This window comes from Stegostoma tigrinum, chromosome 18, assembly GCF_030684315.1.
Source record: "Stegostoma tigrinum isolate sSteTig4 chromosome 18, sSteTig4.hap1, whole genome shotgun sequence".
Taxonomy (NCBI): Eukaryota; Metazoa; Chordata; class Chondrichthyes; order Orectolobiformes; family Stegostomatidae; genus Stegostoma; species Stegostoma tigrinum.
The window spans coordinates 62,940,184-62,957,035 of NC_081371.1; the positions used below are offsets into that span (position 1 = coordinate 62,940,184).

At 45.2% G+C, this 16,852-nt stretch overlaps 1 protein-coding gene across 5 annotated transcripts in view; it reads left to right on the plus strand.

Moving 5' to 3' along the window:
• osbpl8 (oxysterol binding protein-like 8) overlaps nt 1-16,852 on the plus strand; it is a 332,940-nt gene that overhangs the window by 20,413 nt on the left and 295,675 nt on the right. For all 5 annotated transcript variants that reach the window (XM_059652608.1, XM_059652607.1, XM_059652612.1 and 2 more), the window contains exon 2: nt 14,897-14,989. In XM_059652608.1, the coding sequence (XP_059508591.1) occupies nt 14,926-14,989 (64 nt within the window). In that variant the 5' untranslated portion in view covers nt 14,897-14,925. The remainder of the gene's footprint in view (nt 1-14,896; nt 14,990-16,852) is intronic.

The following is a 16,852-nucleotide window of genomic DNA, read 5'->3' on the forward strand; positions in this document are numbered from 1 at the left end:
ATAAGTTGATCAATTTGTGATTTCTAAAACTGATTTCTACTTCTACCATTGAGCATGCAAAAGTATTTCCATGTAGGCTATGAATGTAGCAAGGACCGTTTATGTGATGCAAAGAATGCTGATGTGAAGAGGACCCCAATATCATGGTAAAGTGATGGAAATCAGTGCTGCCGTGACAGTGGCTGTCCCTGGACACATGTAACCTCGACCTGTGATGAGTAGGGATGACAGGTGGAGGTGGAACAAGCGCAGCTACCCCAATCTCGATAAAACAGCTGGAGAAGGCTGGCCAATAGTGGTGGAGGAGCAAAGTCCAGCTGTGCTTCTTGCAGCCTGTCATATCCAGCTCACGTCATGGACCAAAAGCAGAAATGGCTGAAGAAGCAGGTCTGGCAGCGCCTATGGAGAGAAAGCAGAGTCAATGTTTTGGGCTCAGTGTCCCTTCTTCAAAACCTTCATGCCACGCCATTTCAAATTCCACATATGAAAGATCTTGTTCCAATTTTTTCAGGTGTCACTTCATCCTAAACTTGATTTGAAATTCTATTTTCCCCAGTGTAGCCTGGCTTTTTCCTTAGTATCTTGACAACTTTAGTCCAGTTTATTTACTGTCTAAATTTTACAATGTTACCATGAGTTTGTGTAATCACTGAGCAATTTCGGATAATTATGTTTTGCAGTCTTTACGAAGTCTGTAGACTCAGACTGAATTTGCAGATCGCCTATTGTTGTCTAACCTGGGCTGTTTACATGTAAGATAACAAAGTGTGAAGCTGGATGAACACAGCAGGCCAAGCAGCATCTCAGGAGCACAAAAGCTGACGTTTCGGACCTAGACCCTTCATCAGAGAGGGGAATGGGGAGAGGGTTCTGGAATAAATAGGGAGAGAGGGGGAGGCAGACGGAAGATGGAGAGAAAAGAAGATAGGTGGGGAGGTAGGGAGGGGATAGGTCAGTCCAGAGAAGACGGACAGGTCAAGGGTGCGGGATGAGGTTAGTAGGTAGGAGATGGAGGTGCAGCTTGAGGTGGGAGGAAGGGATAGGTGAAAGGAAGAACAGGTTAGGGAGGTGGAGACAGGCTGCAATAAACAACTGCACCTCCCAGTCGCGAACCATTTTAACTCCCTTCCCATTCCTCAGACGACATGTCCATCATGGGCCTCCTGCAGTGCCACAATGATGTCACCCGAAGGTTGCAGGAACAGCAACTCATATTCCGCTTGGGAACCCTGCAGCCCAATGGCATCAATGTGGACTTCACAAGCTTCAAATCTCCCCTTCCCCCACTACATCCTAAAACCAGCCCAGCCTGTCCCCGCCTCCCTAACCTGTTCTTCCCCTCACCTATCCCTTCCCCCACCTCAAGACGCACCACCATTTCCTATCTACCAACCTCATCCCGCCTCCTTGACCTGTCTGTCTTCCCTGGATTGACCTATCCCTTCCCTACCTCCCCACATATACTCACCTCTCCACCTATCTTCTTTCCTCTCCATCTTCGGTCCGCCTCCCCCTCTCTCCCTATTTATTCTAGTTCCCTCTCCCCATCCCCCTCTCTGACAAAGGGTCTAGGCCCGAAACGTCAGCTTTTGTGCTCCTGAGATGCTGCTTGGCCTGCTGTGTTCATCCAGCTTCACACTTTGTTATCTTGGATTCTCCAGCATCTGCAGTTCCCATTATTTCTGTTTACATGTAAAGTGTGATTGCATAGGAAATACAGCTCAGCTTTTGATGTTTTTGTGTTCCCTTTTCCCTTTTCCTTATCCAAATAATTCCTGATGCTTGTTTTCAGTTTCTCCAGGTACAAAGACCAGCATATATATATTTAAGGCTAAGATAGATTCTTGATCAGTCGGGAAATTGAAGGTTATGGGGAAAATGCAGGAAAGTGGACATGAGTAATGTTGGATCAGCCGTTATCTCATTGAATGACAGAACAGGTTCGAGGCAGTAGGGTTAGCTAAACTCTCACCCTATCAAAGCCTACTCCGTTTCCTGTTTCTTATAGTCTTATATTTTAACCTTTTGGATGATTTCACTTTTTTTTTGTATCTGTTCTTGCAAACGCAATTGTTGTGCAGCAGACTACAAGCTGTTCTAAGTCACAAAGATTGATACAAGGTTGTTCTTGACCAATCTCTCTTTATTTGTCTCAAAGAATCATACAGTATAGAGGAGACCCTTTTGGCTCATTGAGCCTGCACTGACACAAAAATGGTGCTATAAATCTACACTGGCCACACCTTCCAGACTTGACCCAGAACCTTGAATGTAATAACATTTCAAATGCTCATCCAATTACTTGTTAAAGATTGAGCGTTTCTGTGCCTCAATTCCCCTTATGTGAAGTACATTCCAGACCCCCACTCCCCTCTGAGTGAAAAACAGCTCCCTCAAATCCCCCCAAAACCTCCTGCCACTGACCAACATTGCTCACCCTGAAGCCAGGGAGGCAGTGCAACATCCTGGTGTGATGTCTGCCCTCACCAGCCATGAATTAAACTTGAACTTGTTTGTCTTTCTAACTTTTCTAATTACTTAATTTTAAGGACTTTTCTTTTTGCTTAACTTTAATTTCCTTTTCTTATTCTCAGACTTTTGTTTACCCCGAGTGCTTCTGAGTTAATCTTTTAAACATGCAGCTATTGGGCCTTGCTCTGCACTTGCCCCATTAATCTGTGAAAGTATTTAAGAAAACAAGACAACAGGAAAAAATCTTCCCTCTTCCACATCACCCAACTTACCCACATTGCAAACGACCCTACTCCACTCTCTGCAGTTTGCATTCTAGGCTGGTTGCACAAATGCCTTCTTTTTGTAATACTCTGTGCTTCGGTTGTTCCAAGACCTGGTTTAACCAGTTATGCCTGCCTCTTGGTAGGTTACGTGGAACAGTCCCTCTTCCGCACCTACACAGGCCCCAAACCCCACCTCTTCCTCCGTTACATTGATGACTGTATCGGCGCCGCCTCTTGCTCCCCAGAGGAGCTCGAACAGTTCATCCACTTCACCAACACCTTCCACCCTAACCTTCAGTTCACCTGGGCCATCTCCAGCACATCCCTCACCTTCCTGGACCCCTCAGTCTCCATCTCAGGCAACAAGCTTGTAACTGATGTCCATTTCAAGCCCACCGACTCTCACAGCTACCTAGAATACACCTCCTCCCACCCACCCTCCTGCAAAAATTCCATCCCCTACTCCCAATTCTTCCGCCTCCGCCGCATCTGCTCCCACGATGAGGCGTTCCACTCCTGCACATCCCAGATGTCCAAGTTCTTCAAGGACTGCAACTTTCCCCCCACAGTGGTCGAGAACGTCCTTGACCGCGTCTCCCGCATTTCCCGCAACATGTCCCTCACACCCCGCCCCCGCCACAACCGCCCAAAGAGGATCTCCCTCGTTCTCACACACCACCCCACCAACCTCCGGATACAACGCATCATCCTCCGACACTTCCGCCATCTACCATCCGACCCCACCACCCAAGACATTTTTCCATCCCCGCCCTTGTCTGCTTTCCGGAGAGACCAGTCTCTCCGTGACTCCCTTGTTCGCTCCACACTGCCCTCCAACCCCACCACACACGGCACCTTCCCCTGCAACCGCAGGAAATGCTACACTTGCCCCCACACCTCCTCCCTCACCCCTATCCCAGGCCCCAAGATGACTTTCCATATTAAGCAGATGTTCACCAGCACATCTGCCAATGTGGTATACTGTATCCATTGTACCCGGTGTGGCTTCCTCTACATTGGGGAAACCGAGCGGAGGCTTGGGGACTGCTTTGCAGAACACTTCTGCTCGGTTCGCAATAAACAACTGCACCTCCCAGTCGTGAACCATTTCCACTCCCCCTCCCATTCTTTAGATGACATGTCCATCATGGGCCTCCTGCAGTGCCACAGTGATGCCACCCAAAGGTTGCAGGAACAGCAACTCATATTTCGCTTGGGAACCCTGCAGCCCAATGGTATCAATGTGGACTTCACCAGCTTCAAAATCTCCCCTTCCCCCACCGCATCCCAAAACCAGCCCAGTTCGTCCCCTCCCCCCACTGCACCACACAACCAGCCCAGCTCTTACCTTCCACCCTCTGCATCTCAAAACCAGTCCACCCTGTCTCTGCCTTCCTAACCTGTTCTTCCTCTCACCCATCCCTTCCTCCCACCCCAAGCCGCACCTCCATCTCCTACCTACTAACCTCATCCCACCTCCTTGACCTGTCCGTCTTCCCTGGACTGACTTATCCCCTCCCTACCTCCCCACCTATACTCTCCACCTACCTTCTTTTCTCTCCATCTTCGCTCCACCTCCCTCTCTCCCTATTTATTCCAGAACCCTCACTCCATCCCCCTCTCTGATGAAGGGTCTAGGCCCGAAACATCAGCTTTTGTGCTCCTGAGATGCTGCTGGGCCTGCTGTGTTCATCCAGCCTCACATTTTATTGTCGTGGATTCTCCAGCATCTGCAGTTCCTATTGTGTCTTAACCAGTTCAACTGTTAGCCACAATTAACCATCCAAACCACAGAAGCCCCACCCACTAGGAGCAATTGTTTTTATCTCCTTAGCCCTAAAAGAGACTTGATGCTGTAGAATTAAACCCAACGAAACAGTTGATGTTATCCAAGAATTTAGAGCAATTCGTACTAGATTGTAAGTATCATTCTTCACTCATCCCATCTTTTACAAAATGCTTTGAAGTGAAATCAATCAGTTCTCACAGCTGCTCCTGTGTAAACTCCATGCACGTAGATTGCCCTTGTTAATTCTGTTGCCTTCGCTCACCTCTTTGATTTTTATCTACACTAGGTGTTGGGTTCACACACCCTGCACCACATCCCAAAAAAATGCTGTGTTCTATCTGTGCCAATCAGCTTTGTTTTGCTATATTAGTCACTGCTTGCATATCAATCATTGTTCAGGACCGTGTATCTCCCACAGTAGAAAGCTCCAGGAGTTTTGTACTCGCAATGAGGGAAGGCTTTTGTTTTTGGAGAAGATTAGACAGCTCCAAATGTTAGTAATCAGAAGTGGGACAGTGCTTCACTTGGTTTGCTGTTCTGTGACTTCATGCACAATGCAGCTAATGAACTGCCATCTGGATCCTTTTACATCTTATAGTTCACACAAATTGACTGGAAGAAATACTGTGATTTTCTATATTCTTCAGCGCTGGTCTCGGAAATACTTACAAGTACTTCTTGTGCATTAATGTGTTTTGAGATGAATAACTTGTTTAGGCATAATTCAGCATCTTTGTAGGCTGAATTAGGCAAATTACAGCTTGGTCTTAATGTCTCAGTAAAACACTGATAATAAAACATCATTGCTGTACTGCACTAGAAATAACGGGAACTGCAGATGCTGGAGAATCCAAGATAACAAAGTGTGAAGCTGGATGAACACAGCAGGCCAAGCAGCATCTCAGAAGCACCAAAGCTGACGTTTCGGGCCGAGAAGGGTCTAGGCCCAAAATGTCTGTTTTTGTGCTCCTGAGATGCTGCTTGGCCTGCTGTGTTCATCCAGCATCACAGGGTTCACACACCCTGTGGTGCAGGGTGTGTGAACCCAACACCTAGTGTAGTAACACTGCAGTGTTACTTGAGGTTATATGCTTGTGTTATGACGTGGCACCTGCAGCCATAACCTCTAGGCAAGAATGCTATCTGCTAAACAAATTAGAGACAAAAGTAACAGAAAATTCACGAAAGACTCCCAATTGCGTTTTTCTTTGAGTGAAAAATTGCAGGTATTGGAATTTGGGTGTTCCGTAGTTAGCTTCGATAAGTACTTAATGTCATAGGAGGGCTGTGAAGGGCAAATATGTATTATTAATTGGTGATATGACATTACATCAAATTCATCATGTAGAATGTGGCTGTTGCTTAACAGGATTGTTCAGTAATTTATGCACTACAAGAACCTTTTCTCTTCCCACTGCATCCAACTCCTCAACGTTTACATCTAATCCTTTCTCTCTGGTGGACTTGCCTAGGTTCCCATTAAATGTATTGTGTTACAATATGAATATGTATCAAATTGATGACAAAGTGTGGAGCTGGAGGAACACAGCAGACCAGCAGCATCAGAGGAACAGGAAAGTTCATGTCAGAGATAATGGGAACTGCAGATGTTGGAGAATCCAAGTTAACAAAGTGTGGAGCTGGATGAACACAGCAGGCCAAGCAGCATCTCAGGAGCACAAAAGCTGACGTTTCAGGCCTAGACCCTTCATCAGAGAGCTCTCTGATGAAGGGTCTAGGCCTGAAACGTCAGCTTTTGTGCTCCTGAGATGCTGCTTGGCCTGCTGTGTTCATCCAGCTCCACACTTTGTTGCCTAGGAAAGTTGATGTTTTGGGTTGAGACCCAACCCGAAATATCAACTTTCCTGCTTCTCTGCTGCTACCTGGCCTTTTGTGTTCCTCAAGCTCCACACTGTCTTAGTTCAGAATCCAGCATCAGCAGTTCTTACTATCTGTTATGCGCTCTTTGCTTTTGCTGGTCTATGTAGCCGTGACTTCCGCATTCTATTTAATCTCTGAGAGAGACATTTCTCCTGAATTTGTTACTGGATTTATTAATGAATATACTCAGAACAAATCTTCTTTTGTTCTGTCCCACACAACTACCCTATCTAAACTTCTTGCGGTTTTAAAAACATCAGGTCATTCCTCAGTCTTTTCATTCTCACAAGCCTTGGTCCGATTGTGTCTTTTTTTTCCTGATAATTGTACTATCACAGTTTTTCTTTGCATTTTACCCACTACTTCTACATGCTGTCTGTCATATGAAGCTTAAAATATCTCCAACTTTATTTTCAAGTCAGTAAATTTTGACACCAGTGTTACATATCAATCAGTAGTTAGAACATAGAACACTACAGCGCAGTACAGGCCCTTCGGCCCTCGATGTTGCGCCGACCTGTGAAACCAAACTGAAGCCCGTCTAACCTACGCTATTCCAGTATTATCCAAATGTTTATCCAGTGACCGTTTAAATGCCCTTAAACTCGGTGAGCCTACTACTGTTGCAGGCAGGGCATTCCACGCTCTTCCTACTCTGAGTAAAGAACCCAGTTGCATATCAGTTCAAGGTTACAGGGATAGGGTAGGGGTGTGGTTCAGGGTGAGATGCTCTTCAGAAGTTGAATGTGGACTCAATGGGCCAAATGACCAGTTTCCACACCGTAGGGATTCTATGATATATCAGGATAGAACAGGATTAAAAATATAGTGTTACAGCTACAGAAAAAGTACAGATGAAGATCAACAGTTATATGAGAGGTCTGCTCATAATACTGATAACAGCGGGGAAGAAGCTGTTCTTGAATCTCTTCGTGTAGAACTGGATGAACACAGCAGGCCAAGCAGCATCGGAGGAGCAGGAAAGCTGATGTTTCAGGCCTAGACCCTTCTTCAGATCTGAAGAAGGGTTTCGGCCCGAAATGTCAGCTTTCCTGCTCCTCTGATGCTGCTTGGTGTGCTGTGTTCATCCAGCTCTACACCTTGTTATCTCAGATTCTCCAGCATCTGCAGTTCCTACTGTCTTTGAATCTGTTGGTATGTGTTTTCAAACTTTTGTATCTTTTGCCCAATGGAAAGGTGTAGAAGAGAGTATAATTGGAGTGGGAGGGGTTCTTGATTATGTTAGCTCCTTTCTGAAGGCAGCTGGAAGTATTGATGGAGTCGATGGAAGAAAGGCTGGTTTTCGTGGTGGCCTGGGCTGCATTCACAACTCTAATTTCTTGCAGTCTTAGGCAGAGCAGTTGCCATTCCAGCTGTGATGCATCCCAATAGGATGCTTTGTGTAGTGCATCTATAAAACTTGGTCAGAGTCATTGTGAGCATGCCGAATTTCCTTAGCCTTTTGAGTAGGCAGAGGTGTTGATGTGCTTTCCTGGCAGTAGTGTCAATGAGGATGGATTTTAGTCCTCGAGTTAGGGTTAGGTTAGTTCATTTTTCCAGGTCATTTGTGTGTAACTCTGAACTCTGGGCTGTGGTTTCTCCGGTCTAGGTGATTCATCCAACTTCAAAACTTTGTTTCCCAAGCACTATCTCCTTTAGTAATGGCCCCTTCACTGACCTCTGCCCTCTAACTGAAATACTGGTGTGCTGCCTGCGACTTCCACAGTGAAAGCACATGCAAAGTGCTTGTTTAGCTCCTTCGCGATTTCTTCGTTCATAATTATTGCTTCTCAACACTTTTTCTCTCGGTCCAATATCCAGTCTTGTCTTTTTTTTTAATCCTTTTGGTCTGTTGGTTCTTAAAGCCTTCCCAATCCTCTGATTTTCCATTAATCTTCTCCATATTGCTGCTTTTAGATTATCTTGTTGGTGACAGTCATGATTTCAGGAACAGTGATCTGGAAATCATGCCCCACTACTTGTGACCACACACCAATAAGTTGATAGTCCTCACTCAACACCTTTCTCCCCCCAGTACTCCACCCTCACACTATTAATTTGATGCTGACCTCTCCACACTTCATGTCAGTTCCGATGAAGAATCATCCAGACTCAAAACGTTAGCTTGCTCGTTGTCAATGGATGCTGCCTTACCCACAGTGATCTCCAGTTTTCAGTACAGATTCCAGTGTCAGTAGTAATTTGCTCCAGTATCATGGGCAGTGTCCTTTGTACACCCTCTAGTGCTGTCATGTCCTTTCTGTAGTGATCTGATTTGAATGATTTTATTATCACATGTCCCAAAATACAGTGAAAAGCTTTTAGATTGTAGACTTGCACACCGAGCTGGTGTGTTTGCTTGCGGATATTTCATCACCCTGCTAGGTAACGTCATCAGTGCGCCTCTGGTGAAGCATTGGTGTTCTGTCCCGCTTGTTATTTATATGCCTCTGTTTGCTGGGGTGGTTGGCATCACTTCCAGTTCTGTTTTTCAGTGGTTTGTATATTGGGTCCAGATCAATGCTTTCGTTGATGGAGTTTTGGTTGGAATACCAGATAGACAAAATACCATACAAGGACTATGAAAAACATTATATAGGCCAAACTGGAAGAAAACTGACAATAAGGATACACGAACACCAACTAACTGCCAAGAGATACGACTAACTCTCACTGGTCTCAATACGCACAGACAAAGAAGGACACAAATTCAACCGACACAACACATCCATAATAGCATGAGCCAGAGACATGCCGGGGAATTCCTGGAGGTCTGGCATTCCACCCGGAACTCCATAAACTCCTTGGGCCCAGGACTCTACCTTGGGGGACCCCCTGCAGCAATATCTTGGAGCTGTGATGACTGACCTCGAACAAGCACAGTTGTTTTCCTATATTCCAGCAAAGTTTGCCACCTGATTCCCACAGATTCTAAATTTGCTTATGCTCCTTGATGCCACAGTCTCTTAGTTTACCTCTGGAATTCATCTCTTTTGCCCATTTTCAAAACAAGGCAGTTACTAGGTCAGGAGCTGAGCGGTCCTGGTGAAACCCAAACTGGGTGTCGCTGACCAGGTTTTGTCGATGCTGCTTGATAGCACTGTTGATGGCCCCTTTCTATTACCTAATTGATGGGGACACTAATATGCTGCTTTGGATTTGTCCTGCGTTTTGTGTGCAGAACATAGTTAGGCAATTTTCCACACTGTCAGATTGATGCCCATGCTGCAGTTGTCATGGAATGTCTCGGCATCTCTGCATTTTTGAAGCCACGTAATTATTCAGAGGACCCCATTTTCATGGTTAATGGAATTCATACATAAAGTGTAGTCTATGTGGATGGCCAGTCTTAACTGCATTCTCATGGCAACATCCTGACCAATTAGAGCCAGTCTGACTTCATGGAAACTAAGATTAACAGTTAAGGCTCAGGTGGATGAACACAGCAGGCCAGGCAGCATCACAGGAGCAGGAAAGCTGATGTTTCGGGTCTAGACCCTTCTTCAGATTGGCAGTTCCTTGTTTTTGAATCATCATATGAATAGTAGCACGATCATCCAGCACTCTCTCCTTGTGCTGTATTAAGTGCCCTCTTGTCTTTCAAATGTGCTTCTTGTGCCTTAGTCCTGATGAGAGCAAGACAAAAGGTGTCAATTTCTCTTCTCCTTTTGGCAATGTTTAAGTCTGCATGGCCAAGCAATTGATGCAGTCAGAATGTTATTTATTGCAATAGGAATTGAATACAAAATTTAGGGAGGTAATGTGAGTTATATGAGTCAGAGCAATTTACAGCATGGCCAAAGACCTTTTGGCCCAATGTGTCTTAGCCCTTCACTCCTTCCATTTACACTGCTACTCAGAATTTCTCCACCAGTCTTCTGTATCAGTATAAAGTCTCTCTCAGCAGTGATAACAAGGTGTGGAGCTGGATGAACACAGCAGGCCAGGCAGCATCAAAGGAGCAGGAAAGCTGATGTTTCAGACGGAAAAGGGTCTCGACCCAAAGAGCCAGCTTTCCTGTTCCTCTGCTGCCTGGCTTGCTGTGTTCATCCAGTTCCACACCTTGTTATCTCAGATTCCAGCATCAGCAGTTCCTACTGTCCCTCAGCAGGGAGATTTGCTCATTCTACTAAGATATTGGTCCCTTCCCAGTTTAGGTTAGATGCATCCTTTTTGATCAGATTTCTTCCATCCCAAAAGACATTCTAATTGCCCAAAAATGTGAACCCCTGAATAATACAGCAGCGCTTCAGCCATTGATTTATCTCCCTTAAGCTTTTGTTCCTTGCCTTGTTTGAGTTTGGCATTGGGAGTAAACCAGAAATGACTACTTTTAAGGTTTTATTTTTAATAGACAATAGGTGCAGGAGTAGGCCATTCGGCCCTTCGAGCCAGCACCACTGTTCATTATGATCATGGCTGATCATCCACAATCGGTATCCTGTTCTTGCCTTATCCCCATAACCCTTGATTCCACTATCTTTAAGAGCTCTATCTATCTCTTTCTTGAAACTATCCAAAGGGTTGGCCTCCACTGCCTTCTGGGGCAGAGCATTCTATATATCCACCACTCTCTGGGTGAAGAAGTTTTTCCTCAACTCTGTTCTAAATGGCCTACCCCTTATTTTTAAACTGTGTCCTCTGGTTCTGGACTCCCCCATCAACGGAATCATACTTCCTGCCTCCACAGTGTCCAATCCCTTAATAATCTTATATGTCTCAATCAGATCCCCTCTCATCCTTCTAAACTCAAGTGTATACAAGCCCAGTCGCTCCAATCTTTCAACATATGATAGTCCCGCCATTCCGGGAATTGACCTTGTGAACCTACGCTGCACTCCCTCAATAGCCAGAATGTCCTTCCTCAAATTGGGACACCAAAACTGCACACAATACTCTAGGTGCGGTCTCACCAGGGCCCTGTACAGCTGCAGAAGGACCTCTTTGCTCCTATACTCAATTCCTCTTGTTATGAAGGCCAGTATGCCATTAGCTTTCTTCACTGCCTGCTGTACCTGCATGCTTGCTTTCACTGACTGATGTATGAGAACACCTAGGTCTCGTTGTGCTTCCCCTTTACCTAACTTGACTCCATTTAGATAGTAATCTTCTCCCTAAGCTCTTAAAATCACTCTGTACTGCTTTTATCCTTTTTCTCAAAGTGTCATTCCTACCAATGCAGACCAGAATTCCTGGCTTCTCAATCTCACCTTGAACAACATGCTTGAAATGTTTAATCCTAGCACCAGGAAAGCAACAAACCCTCCTAAATTTTCGCTTACTGCCACAATATTATCTACCTTTGCCCCAGACAGGCATGTTCCCTATAACAATAATTCAATTTAATCCTGTCAAAAGCTTCCTAACCGAAGAATCATTCCAAGTGTCCAATAACTGATTGGCCCTTGGATTTTCCTCAGAGACACTATCCCCTTCAACTGTTCGAAAAGCTGAATATCTGTTTGATAGAGGAAGAGCCACCTTCTTATCTTTACTGACAGTCACCCAACTACCTGACTGATCCTGCTTGGTAATAACTTTTCTAAATCTATGAGCCATCTCATCCTGTACCATATGTATGGCCTTAATAACATTAAACTGAAAAAAAAGTTGAAATGGAAAAAAAATTGTATGTATGTATATAAATATGTATATTAAACATACAAAAATTAAATGAAATTGACCACTTGCTCCCTTCCTGAATAATTTTACCGCATTAACTAACCTCCAGACCAATGGGAGATGTCCTGTGACCAACTTCAAATTGTAAGTTTTACAAGCATCTCCGCCATTTCCTGCCTTGTCTCAGTCCACAACTAGGATGCATTTCATCCAGCCCTGGAAATAGATCTACTTTTAGCCTTGCCGGACCATTCAGAGCCTCCTCTCTGTCTGTGCTAATTTCTTTTCTGGTGTCACAGATCTTCTCCTTAATTTCCAGACCCATATTATCTCTCTCAATAATGACCACCAAAACACAGTATTCATTTATGGCTTGACCTGCATTCTCTGGCTCCTTAATGGGCCCTACTCTTTCCCTCATTATTCTTTCACCGTTAATGGACCTATCAAACAACTTTGGATTTTCTCTGCCCATATTCTTTCATATCCCTTTTTAATTCTCCTAAACTCGTTTTTAAGTTCGTTCTTGTATATTTCATATTGCTTTAGGGCTTCTGTTTTGAATCCATCATATCTACCATAAGCCTCCCTCTGCCCCTGAATCCACTGTTGGATCCCTTGTTAGCCAGGGTTCGCAGGATTCGATGGTCTCACCCTTTGGGATTCTTGAAGGCATTCCACTGTTCTGAGATAGATTTACCAGAAAGTATTTGCTCCCATTCCACTTTGGCCAAATCATCGCTTAACTTCTCAAAATCAACCTACCCCATTTTTTCGTCCTTTTCCAGAACAGTCTTGAATACCAAGGAGTTCTGATCATTGTCTATCGGTGTGAGGCTGGAAAAGCCCACCAGGTCAGACAGCGTAGAGGAGCAGGATGCTCACCGTTTCAGGCTGAAACCCTTCATTCGGACTGGGGAGGGGAGCTCTGAAATAAATAGTCGGGGGTTGGGTTGGGGCTGGAGGAAGGGTAGGAGAGGCAGTGATAAGTGGATCCATGAGGGGTATAGACAGGGTGGATAGCAAGAAGCTTTTTCCCAGAGTGGGGGACTCAATTACTAGGGGTCATGAGTTCAAAGTGAGAGGAGGAAAGTTCTTTACTCAGAGGGTGGTGGGTGCCTGGAACGCGTTCCCAGCGGAGGTGGTGGACACAGACACGTTAGCGTCTTTTAAGATACGTCTGGACAGGTACATGGATGGGCGGGGAGCAAATGGACACAGACCCTGAGAAAATAGATGATAGGTTAGACAGAGGATATTGATCGGTGCAGGCTTGGGGGGCCAAAGGGCCTGTTCCTGTTCCTGTTCTGCAGGTTTCTTTGTTCTTTGGATGCTAAAAGAACGTTACTGTGATTGGTCTGTGGGAAGAGTGGAGCGAATAAGTGAGTTGGAAGATGGACAGGTTAGGTTAAGTCAGGGAGTTGAGGAGGGAGGGCTGGACATGGGATAAGGCTGGGGGTGGAGGGATTTTGAAGCTGGTGAAGTCCATGTTGAGGCCAAAAGAACGGCAGCTGCTGTAACTCAGAAACAAAAACAGAGGTTGCTTTAAAAGCTCAGCAGGCCTGGCAGCATCTGTGGAAAAAAAATCATAGGTAACATTTTGGGTCCATGTTGGGGTGTGAGGAAGGGTCACTGGACCCAAAATGTTAACTATGATTTTTTTTCTTCATAGATGCTGCCAGACCTGCTGAGTTTTTCCAGTAACCTCTCTTTCTGTTCAATGTTGGGCATTTGGGCTGTCAGTTCCCAAGGCAAAATATCAGGTGTTGTTCCTTCAGTTTATGTTTGGCTTCATTCTGACAGTGGAGGAGGCCAAGGATGGACACCTTGTCAGGGAAGCGGAGGAGGCAGTTAAAATGGATAGCAGCCGGATGGTCAGGTTGGTTGTCACTAGATGTCACTGTCAGAATGAGGTCACACAGGGATCAGTCATGAACAAATATAATTGAATTATGAATAATGATTAGAAACAGCAGGACTTTTTAAACAAAAAGGGATTCTAAATATTTAAAGAATTTCAAATCTTTGATTGCAAAAATGGAGCACGTGGAAATTCAAAGAACAAATCTGGACAAGATGGATACGTGTGGCGGTTTAATCTTAGAGAAAAAGATTAGGGGTCACAGTACTCAATGTTAACTGGCTTTCTCTACAGATACAACTGACCTATTGGGTTTCTGCAACACATTGTTTTTGTTTCAAGCCTCCAGCCAGTGAAATGCTAATTACAGTCAATGCTGGAATGCAAAAGACATGGCTGTGTGCCTGCCGCAAGTACCCATGTAGCATTGTGGTAATGACTAAATAATTTGTTTTGTGGTTTCAGTTGATTGATAAAGTTACCCAAGCTACTGAGGAGAACCCTCCAGCTCTTTGAAATTGTGCAGAGTGTATTCACCTTTAACTGAGGGCAGACAGAGCTTACATGTCAGTCAAAAGTTTACACCTCCAACTGTGCAGCATTCCTCAGGGTTGCACAGGAGTGTCACCCTAGCTGTCCCATACTTGTCTGTTGTGTGGGTCTTGAACATAGTAGCTGATTTGAAGAGGACTTGCTAATGAACACCTGAAATAAATTTCACGACTTTGAAGAAATGTCACCAGCAAATTGAAGAATGGGACTTGGCAGTACTGCAATTTTGAATAACTACCAAGGTTGCATATTAAAATCTTGGCATGAAAATTAGACATTTAATGAAGAGCATTTCAAATATAATACACTTTTACATTTATAACTGGAGTAGCGATGTTTCAATGCGTGTTACAATCTTGACTAAATAAAATCTCTTTGCTGTAATAGAAACTAATGTAAATGACCAAATTGTTTTTTCTCACTACTTCCAATTTTATCTCTTCTATCCTGAAGGCACCCAACTCCTATCAGAGGACAGTTCCATGGATGCTGGACATTCTACAGTTGTTCGCCCAAGTGGCCATTCATCATGTGTGAGTCTAGATGGTGAGTTTTGGCAGATGATGACCTTTGAGACTTCACAATTGAGTCTCATCCTGTTTTCATTTGGGAATTTTAAAAAATGTCCAGCATGTTCAGGTGAAACGAGATGAGTCCAGATTGAATGAAACAGATATGAAATTTATTCAGAGGTAGCTACCAAGATAGGGAAGTGCTCAACATAGTTTAGAGTGACTTGATCAGTTTTTACGGAGGTGGAATATTTGGCTGACCATGCGTGGGTTGATATTGACTTGGCATTTCAAGGACAGGTTGAGTTTTATATGTCCAGAATTGGAAAATTTTAAAATTTATTCATGGTATGTGGGCATCGCTGCCCAGGCAAGGATTTATTCCCCATCTGTCATTTAGAGTCATTCACATTGCTATAAGTTTTCAGTCATATGTAAGGATGCTAAGGATGGCAAAATCTGTGGCCCTAGTGAAGATAATTAGGAGTTGCCCTCTTGAACACTTCAGACTTGGGGATTTGGGGCAGTCTCACTGAATCCAGAGAGGAAGCTCCATGATTTTGACCCGAAACAGCAGAAGAATAGTATACCACATTGGCAGATGTGCAGGTGAACCTCTGATGCGGCGGAGGCGGAGGAATTGGGAATAGGGGATGGAACCCAGGAGGGTGGGTGGGAGGAGGTGTATTCTAGGTAGCTGTGGGAGTCGGTGGGCTTGAAATGGACATCAGTTACAAGCTGGTTGCCTGAGATGGAGACTGAGGCTTGAAATGGACACTGGTTACAAGCTGGTTGGCTTGAAATGGACATCAGTTACAAATTCCCCTATTCCCAATTCCTCCGTCTCTGCCGCATCAGAGGTTCACCTGCACATCTGCCAATGTGGTATAGTGCATCCACTGTACCCAGTGTAGCTTCCTCTACATTGGGGAGACCAAGCGGAGGCTTGGGGACCGCTTTGCAGAACACCTCCGCTCGGTTCGCAATAAACAACTGCACCTCCCAGTTGCAAACCATTTCCACTCCCCCTCCCATTCTTTAGATGACATGTCCATCATGGGCCTCCTGCAGTGCCACAATGATGCCACTCGAAGGTTGCAGGAACAGCAACTCATATTCCGCTTGGGAACCCTGCAGCCCAATGGTATCAACGTGGACTTCACCAGCTTCAAAATCTCCCCTTCCCCCACCGCATCCCAAAACCAGCCCAGCTCTTCCCCTCCACCCACTGCATCCCAAAACCAGTCCAACCTGTCTCTGCCTTCCTAACCTGTTCTTCTTCTCACCCATCCCTTCCTCCCACCCCAAGCCGCACCTCCATCTCCTACCTACCAACCTCATCCCACCTCCTTGACCTGTCTGTCTTCCCTGGAATGACCTATCCCCTCCCTACCTCCCTACCTATCCTCTCCTCTCCACCTATCTTCTTTTCTCTCCATTCTCGGTCCGCCTCCCCCTCTCTCCCTATTTATTCCAGAACCCTCACCCCATCCCCCTCTCCGATGAAGGGTCTAGGCCCGAAACATCAGCTTTTGTGCTCCTGAGATGCTGCTGGGCCTGCTGTGTTCATCCAGCCTCACATTTTATTATCTTGGATTCTCCAGCATCTACAGTTCCCATTATCACTCTCTGCCTTAACTGACTGGCAATAATACCACTAGGCTATTGTTTCCTCATGGGTTCCTGTTGTGCTCGGTGCTCCATGATGCTGTACTTGGCCACATGCAGGTACGATGCCAAGGACTGTCACTCTCTGCTCACCTTTGGAATTGAACTTTTTTGTCCATATTTGAACCTAGGCTGGAATGAGGTTAGGAGCTGAGTGGCCTTGGCGGAACCCAAACTGGACATCACTGTGCAGATTATTGCTGAACAGATGCTGCTTGATGGCACTGTT